Source organism: Pimephales promelas, chromosome 12 (genome assembly GCF_988280905.1).
Source record: "Pimephales promelas chromosome 12, fPimPro1.hap1.1, whole genome shotgun sequence".
NCBI classification, from domain to species: Eukaryota; Metazoa; Chordata; class Actinopteri; order Cypriniformes; family Leuciscidae; genus Pimephales; species Pimephales promelas.
The window spans coordinates 20,950,516-20,968,235 of NC_142780.1; the positions used below are offsets into that span (position 1 = coordinate 20,950,516).

The window sequence follows — 17,720 nt, forward strand, 5'->3', positions numbered from 1 at the left end:
TATGAGTCAAACGCGGTTGTTATAAAAAGTATTGAGCTGAATTGTTGTGCCATAACGAATAAAATCAAATGCGCCTTTACAACCCCGCTGTAACGTTAGCCCACTTGTACCGACTTGTACCCATTGGCGTAGGGATTGCTGCCATGGCCATTTTGAACTGGATTCTTTTGTTATTGTAAAATGTACATGTACACCTGAAATTCATCCTGCCCATATTCCATACACATACAAATCTCAGAACGTGTTTGTCTTCTTGAAGGATTGTATATAAACCCAACGTTTCAATTACATCTACATGAAGCCTACAAAAATAAATGGACAACGTTTTTCACAATCGACACAGATATAACATTTGAACTGAAAATATATAATGAAAAATGCATGTAAAAAAATAATAATAATAAATAAGGAGATTAATTTAGATAAATGACATGACCCGCGAAATTACCTCCTAGATTGTAAAAAAAAATTACAAACAGCTTCCGGGCCGCTAAGCCCCGCCCATATAATTCCTTATTTCATGTATATATATATATATATAATAGCTTTTATCAATGAATATCGTATTATCACATCCTATTATATCTTACTATTCTATATATCGTATCTGATCATATATTGCGCCTATGGAATTTGTTCAGGCAGACGTCATGTGTGATGGAGCCAGAAGGAACGTAGCCTAATTAATATTCATGAGCTAACGTTTCGCCATAGTAGGTTTCGTAAATTTGTCTCCCCCAACAACAACACACTGTCCTTTACCGCGAAAAGTGCGGTACCTTTCCCATCGTAAGCCTGAGCTGGCTATAGCCATTATGGCTGCGGTTTATTCGGAAAAGGAGTGCAGTTTGCAATCAAATAATGAAAATTTGTCTTCTGAACATGCGAAACGTTCAGCCCAAGATGTAAACATCGATCCAGTGAGCAATAGCAAAGCCAGTAATGCTAGAAACACGGGCGGAGAAATGGAAATATGTCCCCGTGGCCCTAAATTGAAAGCCCAGGACCACGCCGAAGTTGTTGGAGCCAATGCTGCATTTCCACCCATGAAGATTAAAACAGAGCAAGTGGAGGAAGATGAATGTGTGGTTGTACATGTGGACGAGGTTGAGGAAGGAGATTTGGCTGATATATTTACCAGTACAGGAGACTCGTCTGAGAGAGATGGAAGTACCGAAGGTAAGCAACTTTTTTTTTATGACAACAACGACCTTTCAGTTAGTCCCTACCTACTAGTTATCTTTTAACTTGAAAACAAATCAAGAAGGTATATAAAGTCCCCTAAAATTAAATTAACACCATCTCCCACATTTTAGGAGTAACTACTGCACACAACCTTTGCATCATATTTTGTTTTCATATAATTGTACTTAATTTAGATGTGTGTCTTACTTATTATGGTTTATATTTTGCGTTAAAACAGCTGGGTTAATTTGCACCAATGGAGACGTGTCGTCACGAGGAATGACAAAAAAGGCGCAGAACTGCATGTCCATGAGGATTTTTATTTTTAACCATGTTTTGCTTCCTGCCGGTCGTTACATTTTAGTATTATGGTTGACTGATTTGGCTGGCATTTCACAACGCTGAGATGTTCGTCTAACCATTTTTTTTTTTTTTCATTTCTGAGCAGACATTGTAGTAGGCGACGAGATGTTGGCTACTGGTTAATTTAATCTACTCCACCTTAATTTATATTGCAGTATCGCCGTTTTGCAGTAGATGGCAGTCTTTACTCAACCTTTGAATTGCGCATGTGCGTAAAACAATAAAATTAAAGGCGAAATTAAATATAGTTTTAAGACACGATTTTTCTGTTTTAATTCTCTATATAGGCCTAATATGTTTGTGAAATGTATTTTAATATTTTATTAATTTTAATAATGTGACTTATTGGGTCATATCATGGTCAATGTCAATATCTTTGGTATTCATTTGAGGTGGAACAAATAAATCAAACCAGAAGCCGAATTGACAACAGGTTTCTTTAACAAAGCTGCCTGCCAGACCGTCTTAATTTACAGTTGTGTAAAATTTAAACAATGAAATCATTCTAACCTTTATTTTGTAGTTTTATTGTTGTGTGTGTTTTTTTTTTTTTTTTTTTTTTCTTATTAGGAACCGAAGTTGCATAAAAACAGTAGATTGTATTTGGTTTTTTTCCCCTTATCATTTGTTATGGATAAATTATGTCTGATGGTTGCAATACACAATGCAAATTTGATTATTATTATTATTTGTTTGTTTTTTTTTTTGTTTTTTTTTCTTCATTATTTGGAGCGTAAGGGGTCTTCTCATTTTAATTAGTTTGTTCTGTACACTGTTTATTTTTTATTTTTTTCTCTCTGGCCACAGGACTCACCCTGACCTCCCATTTTCCCCTCTTGTATTTTTAGGGGATAGGCCATTTCACTGTGAAGATTGCAGTGAGGCATTTGGGAATAAGGAGGATTACTTGGAGCATCGCAGCGAGCATATCCATGATGGTCCCATAGTCTGCCTGGACACAGATTCGCAGTGGGATGACCTGCTCATCTCGACCGACGGAGGCCGAAGAACGTTGTTCTGTGCTCTGTGTGGACAAAAGTTCTCAAGCTCGAAAGGCTTTTTCACCCATCAACTGAAGCATCGCAATCAAGACATTAAACAGGGGGCAGGTGACGGCTTTGGTGAGGGTGCAGGAAGACAGAAGCTTTTTGAATGCAAGGATTGTGGTAAAGCTTATACGACTGTTGGTCAGTGTCTCAACCATCAGCGTTCACATAAGCAGGCCTCAAAGTCTGTGTTTCATCAGCTTGCTCATCTAAAGAAAAAGTCATTTCAGTGCCCCACCTGTGGACGCTGTTACTCTCGGGCTTCGGCTCTTGACGCACATCGTCGTTGTCATGAGGTAAAGCTGGTTAAATCCAAAACCTGTGAAACTGAGAAACCTATGCCACTTAATGAGTCTCCAGGTCAAACTGAAGACAACGGCACAAGCTCTGAACAGCCTGAGGGGCATGAGCAAAAAGTTTTTCAGTGCTTCTGTGGCAAATCTTTTCGCGCCATGTGTGGTCTCAGTACTCACAAGAGATTCTCAACCAGCTGTTCAGATGGGAAGGTGAAGGAGGAAATTAAGCATTCGTTTGTTTGCTCTGAATGTGGCAAGACCTTCGTTAGCTCTGTGGCTCTGTTGTGCCATCAGCGTTGGCATAAAAGACGGGCACAACTTGTCTGCAATGGCGAGCCATATAAATGTACAGAGTGCGGCAAGGTCTTCACTTCCCTCACATTTTACAATAAGCATCAGCGATTGGCGCACAGTGAAGAGCTGCCAGCGAAATCATTCCTTCATCAAGTTATTCAGCTCAAGAAGAAGGCTTTTGAGTGTCCGGAGTGTGGTCGTCGGTTCTCGCGAGCATCCGCCCTGCAGTCGCATCAGCTCTGTCATACTGATGTCTTCGGCGACATCATGGAGAAGAAGCCTGAGATGAGCACAGCCACTCACACATTAAAAATAAACCAGAATGACAATGCCGACAGTGTGGTTATTCATTCTGTGGAGACCTCACACGCTCAAGTTCAAAAGAAAGATTTTAACCTCACCGACACAGTAGAAGAGGATGGGGCCATTGATGTTGATTATGAAGTTGTCCATATCACGGCTTCAGATGATTATGAGAACAACAGTGGTTTCTCTCGGGATCAAAATCCTGATCTTGAGTTAGTGTGTGAATCAGACCAAGAGGAAAAAGATGACTTGGGCTTCAATTTGAGTCAGACAGCTGAATCCACCTCATCCCTGCAGTTGAATCCAGAGATTGATGTCAAAATTGTACAGATTGATTATGAGCATTTAAACGATGAACCATTAACAAATGCGCAACTCTTGAGCAAAAGCCGTCCCCAAGAGGCGAAGTATAATTGTCCACACTGTGATCGTAAATTTGTCAAGGGTTCGTCCTTGCGCTGTCACATACTTTGGCACAAGGGATGCATGGGAAAAAAATCGGATAGGAGGCAGAAGTTTAACGTAGTGACGCCAACAAAGAAGGAACTTTTAACATGCAATGTGTTTGGTCATGAAAGTCCTTCCAAGAGTGCTGATTGCTTTAACACAGTAAAGCATGAGGATAAAGTGGCGTACAAGTCTATTTCATACCAACTTGAAAATCTGCAGAAGAACAACATTAAATGTGAAGAGTGTGGCATGTGTTTTTCCCGACTATCTGCACTGCATTCTCACCAACAGCATCACGATAGAAAAAAAAAGACCTTTGCTTGCGTGCAGTGTGACAAGAGCTATACGACCCCAAGTGGTCTGTACAACCATCTGAAGGTGTGCTCTGGCGGTGCCAAAGATGAAAAGAGAAAGAATTTCAACCCAACCAAGTCACTTTTGGGCCCAAAGGTTTATCACTGTAAAAAGTGTGGTAAAGGTTTTTGGTCTTTGGGTGCTTTCTGTCATCACAAACAAAACCACTCAGAGTGTGCACATTTCGAAACAAGGGCCCCTGGTACGCCTGACACTGAGAACTGTCACATACGACGGAAGAAAAGGGGTCGGAGGGGTGGTTATAGAAGAGTGCACCCTATGAATTCAAGAGAGGAACACGTATGCGAGGTGTGCGGCAAATCATACCACATGCTAGGTTGTTTTCTTAAACACAAACTTGTCCATGACACCCAACCTGCTGTCAAATCTTTTGACTATCAAGTCCAGCAGTTGAAAAAGAACTCCTACCAATGTCCCGACTGTGCAAAAGTTTTCTCGCGTGCCATGGCCCTCCAGTTTCACATGAAAAGTCATGGTTTTGAAACTGGCCTTCCTTTGATGGACTCTGACTCCTCTGAGCGACCTCAATGCCCGACATGCTACTCTTTTTTTGCATCTGAGTCGATACTACAAAATCATCAGAAGCACTGTGTAAAACCCCAGGACAATGTGGAACTTCCACAAGAATGTTTTGAGAGAGAGGAGCAAGACACATCCTCCCAAAAAGCTAAAGATGTTGTTGACACTTCTCATTCAAAGGATTCTAAAAAAGAACAAAACACACCTTTAGCTTCAGATCTGAAATACAAATGTCAAGAATGTAGCAGAAGCTTTTCTGTAATTGGTGCTCTAAATTTTCACAAGCGAATTCATCGTAAAGGTCACCAATCTAAAAAGTTAAAATCCAATTCGGCAAAGCCATTAAAGCTTGGTAAAGGAAAGCCAGAGAAGTGTTTGGCAAAATCGCCTTTTGTTTGTGCTGAATGTGGAAGATATTTTAGCACCAATTCAGCTCTTGGCACACATAAACGGTGGCACAAGGACAAAAAATTTGCCAGATTTCTCTCCAAGACCAATAAGATACACTCAAAAAAAAGTGTGGATGGTGGACCTTACTTATGCAATGTATGCGGGAAAGGATTCTTCTACCTTTGTGTTCTTCGCCGCCATCAACTACATCACCCTACCATGCAGACTCAACCCCAAAAAGAGCACGAAGTGGCCGAAACAAATGGTGTTTTTACCTGTCCAGATTGTCAAATGTCTTTCTCAAGTGGGTCTCTTCTAACATCTCACTTTGCAGACCACCACAGCAAGCCTACTGAGACTGAGAAACGACAGTCTGAAATCCTCTCTGCAGATGAGTCGGGTCCACCCGTCAAACTATTGTACGCATCTAAAATGGATGTTGCCAAACGAGAGAAGGCTGAGGTAAAACACTTTCAATGCTCATACTGTGATAAGAGCTTCCTGAACATACGTGGCCTTCGTGCGCACAAATGGCAGAAACACCACAAGGTTAGTGAACGACCCACTGCCTCTCAAGAAGAGCGCTCTGCATTTGTAAAGCCCTTTGCTTCTGAAGGGCCCCTTCGTAAAACGTCCAGCAAGAAAGAGCTGAAAGCATCTACGGAGGAGGATCCCGTACAGCACAATCGAAATTTCGAATTTGCTAAATGTTTTTTCAAATGCGATAAATGTGCTAAAGCGTTTCCTAGCGAGGAACAGTTAAACGCCCATAAGGAGGTGGCGAAGACTCGTCCGCACTGCTGCGCTCTTTGCTGCCGCGGTTACTGGACTGAAAACCAGCTGCAGCATCATCTCGCATGGCACAACGAAGTGCGCCGGCGTCTCCCAACTGAGCTGCGATACAGACTGAGTGCTTCCCTTGCACCTGGGCCTTCAGACAACCAGCAGGCTTTATCACACAGATCTGAGTCTACAGTCAAGCTGCCTGTAGCCCTTGTGTGTCCACAAGCGAATAGCCATAAATGTCAGCAATGTGGAAAAACCTTTTTGTCACCTCGTGCGTTGCAGCAGCACCAGACTCTTCACAAGGACGAGGAGCCGTACCATTGTTCGCTGTGTTCACAGACATTTAGCGATCTCAGAAATCTTATCGACCACCATCAGGAGTGCTTGGGTGATAAAGAGTTAAAAGACAGTAGCTCAGTTTCTGAAGTAAGAGACGCTGCTAACCTGACATGCATTGAGTGTGGCATTTCCTTCAAACAGGAAACAGAACTGCATCAGCATTATATTGAACATGCACGTGGGTTCTGAAACTTGAGAAAAAAAAATGCATGGAGAGGGATATTGATATCTAACACACTGTTTACTGCATCTGCACTGATTTAATCGAGTTTTGTGACCTGCTGTGAGTGATATGACTGTATGCTTAAGGAGTAAGGAAAATGGCACGATCAGCTTTTAAATTCTAAAATACATTTTAAAAAAGAATTGCTGAAATTGTTGTTAAGAGAAAAGGCTCCATAGCATTATTGCAGATGTCCTCTAAACCAAATTATGTGTTGTAATTACTTGCATAAAAGCTGTGCATTTCTATCATTCCCTTTAAAATCTATTTAGATCTCTCCGAGTTCGATCTATTTAGAGGTTTTTAAAAGATTTACTTTACCTCATTTTTTTGACTGCTCAATTTTGTGTCTGTGTTGATTTCTATCACCTGGCTTGTACTTGTAAAGGGTACTTAATTTGAACTACCAAGTTCTTTGCTAGATATTTTTTGTACATGTTATTTCAAAAATTGTTTGAAGATCTTTTTTTGTAAGCATTAGCCTACAGCTTAAGCCTCACGTGTGGTCATGCTAAACTTTGATTTGGGATTTGTACAGCTTCTGTTAACGCCAGTGCCATTGTTCCTTAATTGCTATTGACATTGACATGACATTTTCACAGACCATAATTCCGTTGCATTTAGGTTTCTGTTTGCATTTTAAAAGTTTTCATCTTTCTACTTTTTGAAAACATTTGGGGTTTGACGTTTCTCTTGAAAATGAAGATTTCCTTTCTAGATATAATGTTATATGTTCCTTGTGAAATTGCCCTGAAGTCATGTTAATGACATCAAGAATGTATGAATAAGATGCAAATGTCAAAGCAGAAGCAAGGTTTTTTGTGTAGGTACTGTATATGGCATTATGAATCATAAAGAAAATGACAAATTATTTGAACAACCGAATCACCTTGTGATATTAAATTGAATAGTTTTATTAACATTCCATTTTGTTGTCTTGTCTGGGTGGTGACATTAAAGGTTTATGGGTTGGTTTGTTAATAAAGAACCATCTTTTAATTCCCTTATAAAGTTGAGTCATTGATCATAATTTCAGCTTATTAATATGTAGCTGATATGTTGGCTGTTATACATGACAGTGGTGGTACAGAAGCCGTGGTTGTTAATTGATCAATTTGGTGGTACAGTATCATTGAATGGTATGACATATTTTTGCATTTAGCATGCTTTTTGTCCTTGGGAAAACTGATAAATATTAACATGAATAGTTTATTTTACCAGCAGATTTATTTAATGTTCTTACATGCAAATATTTGTTGTAGCTGGCTAATAAAACCCATTGTTTGCATTATGTAGTGTGTGATTCTAAACACATCCTACCACACTAGAACCATTTTTGAGACACCTGGATGATCCATTAAAGTTGCCAAAATTATGCTCTTTACAAAAAAAGAACACTGCATGTAATAGTGTATTCTACATTGTGCTTAAATTGACCTTCCATTTCCAGAGTAACATATTCTTGCCTTGGCCTGACTGCCTTTTTATAACAAATAAATCCAAAAATGTTAATGTATTTGTTGAATAACTAGAAGCCACATGCTGAAATACACTTTTTAACTTGTGATAATTTCCTTGAAACTTTGCAATTATTGTTATTTTAAATAGGCAGTGCTATTCATACAGTAGAAGTATGTTAGTGTTTCAATGACAATTGTAATAACATTACAATAAAACATTAAAGGGATAGTTCACTTTGAAATACATTTTTGATGTGTTTTAGCTTACCTCGAGGGCATCCAAGATGTAGGTGTCTTTGTTTCCACAGCATTTTCAATTTTGATATTTTTAGATCAAACCGTTGTTGTCTGTCAGTCATATAATGCAGGTCTATGGTGTCCACCTCAAAGAGCATGCACAGAGAAGTCCAAATTAAACATGATTTAATGACTCGTAAATGTAAGTAGACATTTATGGCCTGAGACATGAAACGAGCGGTTTGTGTCAGAAAAGGAACAGAATTTATATCGTTTTTAGCTCTTGTAACCACAGCCACGTTGAAGTGATCTGAAGGCACGGGCGCTTTGTGACTGTGGTTACAAGAGCTAAAAACGATATAAATTCTGTTCTGCTCGTTTCGTGTCTTAGGCCATAAATGTCTACTTACATTTACGAGTCATTAAATCATGTTTAATTTGGACTTCTCTGTGCATGCTCTTTGAGGTGGACCCCATAGACCTCCATTATATGACTGACAGACAAGAACGGTTTGACCCAAAAATATCAAAATTGAAAATACTGAAACAAAGACACCTACATCTTGGATGGCCTTGAGGTCAGCTAAAACATCAAAAATTAATTTCAAAGTGAACTATCCCTTTAAAACAGTTAAGTTGGGAAAATGTTGCAGCAGACATTGGAATTTTGCTTTGCTCTTTTCTCGCGAGGGATTGAAAAGACACTTGCGTTGCCATGACAACAAAAAACACACACATGCAACATATCTGCTAGAAGTCCTTTCGGGGTTTTAGCCGTACTTCGGAACCATTTTAACGTTTACACTGGTGCCAGGCCTTACTCGTGGCCGTTGCCACAAGAGTTTCTCGCAACTAGGAAATTGAATTGCCCATTGGAAGAAACACCTACTGGAGGTCTTTAAAGAAGGAGATGATGTTCCCTTTGGAAGAAAGGACACTGGTTTTAGAGGAAAGAATTGAGTGTCATTTATGGAAGAAGTCATTTTAGGAGTAATTCATTTTTTCAATCAACAAGAGGAAATGAAAAAGAACCCATGCAGATGAAGAAAGCGGTGAAGTGAAAATCAATGTGTGGATCACTTTTCATTGGAGAGTCTGAGCTTCACATGCATTATATGAAGCATGCAAGTGGGGAAGTTTAATACACAGATGCTTATTATTAATGTGGCAACAGTGGATTTCGACACTGCTTTTTCAATTTTGGCCTGTTCATGTTCATGTCTGTTTCTTACTAGTGTCTGAAATCGAGAATCTTTGTTGGTTGAGAATGGACTAGTTTGTGTAGTTTGTAAAGTTTTTTATTTCTTTATTTATTGCTGTTAAGAATTGTTACTTGTTATCATGTGTTGGATCAATGCATTATCAATACATGATATGTTAATCATAGAACTGCTCTTGTGTTGATTAAACAGTTAGGCTAAATAAATAATACATGGTTTAAGTTGTGCTTTACTAAAAATGTAAAAGCATTTTTTTTTTTATTAAAGCTTTGTACTGCATGTACACTACCTTGGTTTTATCATGTTCATGGAAAACTTATTGATAAGAATTGTTGTTCCAGGTGTTAATTTTCACTTATGAATAATTTGCCAAGATCTTATTGGTTGTTGTACCAATGTTAAAACCCCTTAAATAACTTAAAAAGGTGATTCTTGATTCTTGAACTTAGCAGAAGTCTTCTCTCTTGTTCGTTCTGCTGTTATTCATTGTAATGAAGACTATTGTGTTTGCTTTGCTGGCTGTGGCTGTGGGTATGTAGATTTCTCTTATAATGTCAAATATTAGTAGGCTATCTCCCTACACAGTGACCTGTAAAATTCCTTAGTCTTTAAGATTAATTTCAGACTTAAAATGTTGGTTGATCAGATAAAACAGCAAAATATGAAAAACAAACATCAGTTCATGTACTCAGACACAACTAGCTTTAAAATAATGATTTTATTTACTTTATTTTGGGCACTTTGTGAACAATTAAACTCTTTTTATGAAGCTTGCAGTGAAGATGATAAAATCATTGGAGGTTATGAATGTTCACCCAACTCCCAGCCCTGGCAAGTCTACCTTACTTACGATAATGGGGAACGCTGGTGTGGAGCATCTGTGATTAATGAAATATGGCTTGTTTCTGCTGCTCACTGCTACGTTTCGTGAGTATAACTTTTATTTACTAGTACTACGTTTATGTTAAACCTCACCAATCTCCTTTTCCTTATAGAGCAACTTTTTAAAAAGGACTAATAGCAGCTGCATGTTAACATGTGTATTGTGAGTACACTGAAAATGATGATTGTAAAATGTAACAGATACGGAATGTTTAAACCAAAGGCTATTAAAAAAGTTACACATTCAATTCTAAAATAAAGATGAGAGTCCATTAACCAAACATTTGAGACTATCCATAGACATAATATGCAGGTAGGCAATATTGCTGATAAAAGTTGTATTAGAGCCCAGTAATATATGAGTTGTTTGTCAAATAGAGCTTCTCGTCTTACTGTCCACCTGGGAGAGCACAATATCGACATTGAAGAAGGCACAGAGCAACGGATCGGGGCAGAGAAAGTGATTCCTCACCCGGACTATAATGATAATACGATTGACAATGATATCATGCTGATCAAGCTGAAAGAGCCTGCCATCTTCAACCAGTATGTGCAGCCAATCCCTCTAGCAACCAGTTGCTCTTCTGCGGGGGATCAGTGCTTGGTTTCTGGATGGGGAAATCAGATCACCACTGGAGGTGAGATGGCTGAGTAATGAAAATATTTTGTGTTATAGAACAGTTCCGATCTTGATTTGATCCAAGGCCAATATGCCGAGCATCAGTGCTGGAACTATGTTATCACTCTGCTTGTTCATGTGTTCCAGACAGACTGTTGGTCTGTGTATTACTGGTGGAGATTTTTCAGTGACTGCAGGTTGCATCAATGTGCCAGTAGGTGGTGATATGTAAAGGCTGGAATACACTGCATGACTTTTGCCCAAATTCCCAGTTTGGATGAGTTAATGCTAGTTTCAGGAAGTCAGTCTGCAGATTTTGCCAAATCGAAGTTGACGGATCAAGCACAATTTATCTGGAGGGTGACGTGACGGTTAAGTCTGCATCCTCCGTTAAGCAGCCAAAGAAGAAGATGTGTCTTTGTCAAGTAGTTTCCTTTAACCTCTGTTGAGTCCATGTCCATAGTTTTTTCATGCTTTGTTTTATTTGAACTATTAAACCTACCCTAACCAACCTATGCGTATCCTATGCATGTAAAAACAAATTTTCACGTATAAATTGCACCATAAACACACTGCGTGCTATAGAGACGCATTTAGTGTGATCAGGTTGCTATCTATCTATCTATCTATCTATCTATCTATCTATCTATCTATCTATCTATCTATCTATCTATCTATCTATCTATCTATCTATCTATCTATCTATCTATCTATCTATCTATCTATCTATCTATCTATCAGTTATGTACAGGATTCAAATCTTTAACGTTGTTCTTGTACTCTTTTTCCAGTTGACTATGCTTCTACGCTGCAGTGTCTGAATTTGCCTGTACTGTCAAGGGCACAGTGTGAGGGTGCGTATGGATGGCAAATAACTGAAAACATGTTCTGTGCTGGATTCATGGAGGGAGGCAAAGACTCATGTCAGGTACATTGACGTAGGCTTCTTCTTTTTTTTTTGTCTGTTATATAATAGAAAATCACACATTTCTTCTTTTCCTTTTCCAAACTATGCTCAGGGTGATTCTGGCGGTCCTGTGGTGTGCAATGGGGAACTGCGAGGAGTTGTTTCCTGGGGTTATGGCTGTGCTCAACCTGGCTATCCTGGGGTTTATGCTGAGGTGTGTCGCTACACTGACTGGGTCAAATCCACCATTGCTAACAACTAACTGTTTTTTCAGTCGAGTTGGACCTTTAATTAAAATTCTTTTTATTTTTTTTCTGAAATATCTGTGGTTAATTTCAGCTTGGAACAATAAAAGTGTTTCTGTCCTTTCATTTTAAATGGATATAGCCTAGTATTTTAAGTTTTCTTAGCCAAGGTTGCTCTTAGCCCAAAATGTAAACTCAAAAAGGGAGAGTCAAATTGCTATTCCTTGTGTTCACAATCACAGACTTGTGATATCAGAAATCTTGCTGACCATCATCAGGGGAATTTAAAGAGACAATAGAGATAAGAAAGGGATAACACACAGTCAGCTGGTCATTATTGCTAGATAATGGGGAAAAAATGCAATCTGGAGTGGTTTATTTTGTAAAAATGGCTGAATAATTGTACATTACCTTGCTTATTACATGGCTGTTCACACATGGACATGATATTGATTTGAGTTTAAATTCTTTAATAATAAAAAATAGCTGGTTCACATGTAAAAAAACAAACAATGGTAGTCAGAATTTGGTGTTAACAGCATAAAAGCATGGATCCATACTGCCTTGAATCAATGATTCAGACTGCTGGACTGGTGGTGTAATGGTGTGGGAGTATTTTCTTGCACATTTGGCCTTTTAGTATCAACTGAGCATTGTTAAATGCCACAACCTACATATTGTTGCTGACCATGTCCATCCCTTTATGACCACAGTGTACCCATCTTCTGATGGCTACTTCCAGCATGATAATGCACCATGTAACAAAGTTAAAATCATCTCAAACTGGTTTGTTGAACAAGACAGTGATTTCACTATACTCAAATTGCCTTTGGGGTGTGCTGGAATGGGAGATTCACAACATGGATGTGCATCAGGTGACAACAAATTGGAACGAAACATTAAGAGTATTTTGTCCATTTCCGTCTGTTTGTAAGTCGAAGTAATCACGCCGGTTTGGAGACGAGGTGTTGAAAGAAATGTGACCTTTGGGGTTCGTTTATTTATTCAGTGAGGAAAGGATCTGCTGTTGAACATTTCAATCTTTTTTCTTTTGTTTTCTTTCTTTTTTGCGACACACAGAGAACATACTGGTTTTATTATGTAATGAAACTAATTTTCTCTTTACCTATATTGTGAGTGTAACAAAGTATTTTAAAGGAAAAATAACTTTTAAATTCCACTTTTTTGCTGAAATTGTAGAGGGAAAGAAAACATGGCTGGTGAAATTAGAGAAATATTACAAATCTCCTCTAAACAAAACAGTGATTCTGCACTTAAAAGTTGTAAATGTGCATTATTCCTTTTGAATGTCATTAGATCTCTGCAGTGTAACTGATGCAATTGGAACAATGCATGTGAGAGTGATTCACCTGACACTAGTGGCTCTGCCTCTGATTCTGATTGGGAGTGTCATTTCATTGGGGAGTCTTCGTTGATAAATAAAGCATGCAAGAGGGGAAGTTTGATAAATGCTTATTTTTAGGCATCATGCCTAACATGCAACACATCATGCATTGCAATGCATCAATGACGTATTCGCCATGCTTTCCTTTTGTGTAATTATGTAATGTGATTTGATGACATATTGACTAATGGCTGCTTTAAACTATAGCTAACTATTAATTATTAGAGTTTTTTTCTTGTAGTGATTGAGTTGTTAAACAAAAAAAAAAGTTCATGGTCTGAAGTTGTGCTTCACTCAAAAAAGTAAAATAGCTCTTAATCAAACAAACGTAATATTTAAATATCAATGGGAAAAATTAATGTAACACTTTATTTTAAGATAAGGTTATATATTTAATTAATATTACTCAGTGCTTATGAGTAAGTATGTTACTACATCACCTTAAAATAAAGTGTTACTAAAATGATATGTTTACATTAATTCAATATATTAATCCTCCACGAATGGATGCCTGTGTGATTGGATTATTTTAATCATTAATTCAACAATGGAACAAAGGCTGACTATTGACATGCAGCAGGTTAAATACAGGAAATCAAAATAGATGTTGTTCCTCAAGGCAAGGCAAGGTAAGGCACGTTTATTTATACAGCACATTTCATACACTACTACAAAGTAAAATCAAGAAAATTAAAATATAAAAGGAATAAAAAGAGTATTCCTTTTATATGATACAGTCATAAATATATGATATAGTCATAAATGATTTAAATGAGTAAAAAGATGATACATAGATAAACTTCTCAGAAATATATTGGACGTCTTTTTTCTGTCTAATCAACAAAGAATGCTAAGTTGTCTATTCCAGGAACCAAACATTGTTGGTATATGCAGTCAGATATATGTTTTTTTGCTTCACACAACTTGGAAATCCAAAAACACACACACACACACACACACACACAACAACATATTATATGGGGGAAACATGGAGAAAGTGTTCTCATTGGGTACACATGTTTATGGGAAAGTATTAGAATTAGAAAAAAGATTTTAGGGGCAATTAATGATTTTAATAAAGAGGAGAGAATGGAAAAAGGATCAAGACATAATTGGTGATGAGGATGACAACTATAACTCATCTTCATCTGATAGGGAATCATCTGACTAGTGACTCCAAGTCATCATGAAGAACAAGAACATTTAAATGAGGCACAGAAAAAGAATTAGCAAGAACAGGAATTTAAGGGATGGGCTTCATGTGCATTATATAAGCCATGGGGAAGATTTTGTGCTCATTCACACTTTTGGACAAGGTAATTGAAGATTCAGCTGACTGAAAGATATTTCAAGGAATTTGTTAACAATTAATAGAGTAAGTATTTGCTTTCTCGCTGTGTAGTATTAGTTGGGTTGTGTTTGTGAACATATTGTTTACAGCTTAATGATGTATTGTGAAAGCTTTCCCTTTGTATGATTGTATAACAATAACTAAATGTTTCAGTGACCAAAGTCAGTCTTGATGACAGTCAAGGCAATTAGATGTCCTTAAATTATTATGATTAGTATTTTGTCTTTAAATTAGGTTTTCCTTTGAACCGCTTGTGTTTCCTGCACTATTGCTTTAAAACATTAATGCTGTTTCTGAAATTTGCAGGATCTTTCTTTTGTCTGAATGTGAGCTCTTCTTTCCTACTACAATGAAGACTGTGTTTGCTCTGCTGGCAGTGGCTGTGGGTATGTAGATATCTCTTCTTGATTATTATTCTTGATTATCTCTTCTTATTATTTTCAATGTTTTACTGTCCTGATACTGCCTAACCTTAATATGATACAACATTTTACTGATACATACATGATAACTGATTATTATTAAATGATGAAAATTACAGACACATGTCAGAAGCATGAAACTTTTAAAAAATTACATGTGTATTTTTTAAACAAATCTCTGTTTTTTTCAGCTTGTTGTACGGGTAAGTTGTCGATCATTGGAGGTTATGAATGTTCAAAACACTCCCAGCCCTGGCAAGTCCACCTTACCAAGAATGGGAAATCCTGGTGTGGAGCATCTGTGATTAATGAAAGATGGCTTGTTTCTGCTGCTCACTGCTACGTTACGTGAGTATATCATACATTTATGTTAAACCTCATCAATCTCTTTTTTTCCTTATAGAGCAACTTTTTAAAAAGGATTAATAGCAGCTGCATGTTAAAGGAGTGGTTCACTTTAAAAAAAAACTTTTGCTGATAATTTACTCACCCCTATGTCATCCAAGATGTCCATGTCTTTCTTTCTTCAGTCGAAAAGACATTAAGGTTTTTGATGAAAACATTCCAGGATTTTTCTCCATATAATGCACTTCAGTGGGAACCAAACGGTTCAATGTCCAAATGACAGTTTCAGTGCAAACTTAAACGATTCCAGACGATGAATATCAAGCGAAACGATCACTCATTTAAAAAAAAAATAACAACAAAGTTTAAGTTTTATAATAAGTATAAATATAAGTTTTGTGATGGGCGTTCGTGACTCGTTTATCAAAATAAACAAATCGTTTTTCGAGTCATTTGGTTCATTCGTTCATTTTGATGAACGAGTTCGAACAGAAGAGTCACGAACGTGCATCACAAAACAGAGTAAGGTGACCATTTGAGCTTATAAAACTTAAACTTTCTTGTTATTTTTTTTTTAAATGAGTGATCGTTTCGCTTGATATTCATCGTCTGGAATCGTTTAAGTTTGCACTGAAACTGTCTTTTGGACCTTGAACCGTAAAGTGCATTATATGGAGAAAAATCCTGGACTATTTTCATCAAAAACCTTAATTTCTTTTCGACTGAAGAAAGAAAGACATGGACATCTTGGATGACATGGGGGTGAGTAAATTATAAGCAAAAGGTTTTTTTTTTAAAGTGAACTACTCCTTTAACTGTTTGTGAATTGTGAATACACTGAAAATGATGATTGTAAAATGTAACAGATACAGAATTTTTAAACGAAAGGCTATTAAAAAAGTTACACATTCAATTCTAAAATAAAGATGAGAGTCCATTTAACCAAACATTTGAGACTATCCATAGACATAATATGTAGGTAGGCAATATTGCTGATAAAAGTTGTATTAGAGCCCAGTAATATATGAGTTTTTTGTCAAATAGAGCTTCTCGTCTTACTGTCCACCTGGGAGAGCACAATATCGACATTGAAGAAGGCACAGAGCAGCGGATCGGGGCAGAGAAAGTGATTCCTCACCCGGACTATAATAATAAAATGCTTAACAACGATTTCATGCTGATCAAGCTGAAAGAGCCTGCCATCTTCAACGATTATGTGCAGCCAATCCCTCTAGCAACCAGTTGCTCTTCTGCGGGGGATCAGTGCTTGGTTTCTGGATGGGGCAATCAGAACACCACTGGAGGTGAGATGGCTGAGTATTAAAACTTTTCTTTAATAACGTTTAATAATCATTGCATTCAAAGGTTTATATATATATATATATATATATATATATATATATACAGTAGTATTATACACAGCTATATTTTTTTTTTAGTTTCCTTTCCTTCTACGCTGCAGTGTCTGAATTTGCCTGTACTGTCAAGGGCACAGTGTGAGGGTGCGTATGGATTGAGAATAACTGAAAACATGTTCTGTGCTGGATTCATGAAGGGAGGCAAAGACGCATGTCAGGTACATTGACGTAGTCTTTATCTATATATTATATATTTTCATGAAGACTTTCTTTTAATTTTCCCATTTTTTTCTCAGGGTGATTCTGGCAGTCCTCTAGTGTGCAATAAGGAACTTCGAGGAGTTGTTTCCTGGGGTTATGGCTGTGCTCAACCTGGCTATCCTGGGGTTTATGCTGAGGTGTGCCGCTACACTGACTGGGTCAAGTCCACCATTGCTGCTAACAACTAACTGTTTGTTTAGCCTGGTTTACAGGAAAAAAATTCTGTCTTAAATATCTAAAATTAAATTCAGCTTGAAACATAAAAAAGTATGTCTGTTATATTTTGAAATGGACATGAAACAGAAGTCTCAAACAAAAAAATATGTAGTGAGTCACTTGATTTTTTACCAGTGAATTGATTGGATCGTCGTGGTTTAGCTACATTGATCGATCTCATGACAGGTTGTCCCACCCTTGTGCCATGGAAACGTCAATA

At 37.5% G+C, this 17,720-nt stretch overlaps 3 protein-coding genes across 3 annotated transcripts; all 3 read left to right on the top strand.

Moving 5' to 3' along the window:
- The first annotated feature begins 717 nt into the window (after window positions 1-717).
- On the top strand, window positions 718-7,849 carry LOC120484814 (uncharacterized). Its single transcript, XM_039680244.2, has 2 exons — window positions 718-1,179; window positions 2,397-7,849. Exons 1-2 carry the CDS (start codon window positions 816-818, stop codon window positions 6,536-6,538), a joined length of 4,506 nt encoding a protein of 1,501 aa, XP_039536178.2. The 5' UTR covers window positions 718-815; the 3' UTR covers window positions 6,539-7,849.
- A 2,072-nt stretch (window positions 7,850-9,921) lies between these two features.
- On the top strand, window positions 9,922-12,275 carry LOC120484815 (trypsin). The gene is made up of 5 exons (XM_039680247.2): window positions 9,922-10,020; window positions 10,260-10,416; window positions 10,750-11,009; window positions 11,782-11,918; window positions 12,010-12,275. The coding sequence occupies exons 1-5, from the start codon at window positions 9,981-9,983 to the stop codon at window positions 12,157-12,159; spliced, it is 744 nt and encodes a 247-aa protein (XP_039536181.2). The 5' UTR covers window positions 9,922-9,980; the 3' UTR covers window positions 12,160-12,275.
- A 2,319-nt stretch (window positions 12,276-14,594) lies between these two features.
- LOC120484284 (trypsin) lies at window positions 14,595-17,534 on the top strand. The gene is made up of 6 exons (XM_039679366.2): window positions 14,595-14,922; window positions 15,205-15,284; window positions 15,512-15,668; window positions 16,710-16,969; window positions 17,105-17,241; window positions 17,320-17,534. The coding sequence occupies exons 2-6, from the start codon at window positions 15,248-15,250 to the stop codon at window positions 17,470-17,472; spliced, it is 744 nt and encodes a 247-aa protein (XP_039535300.2). The 5' UTR covers window positions 14,595-14,922; window positions 15,205-15,247; the 3' UTR covers window positions 17,473-17,534.
- Window positions 17,535-17,720: the final 186 nt, after the last annotated feature.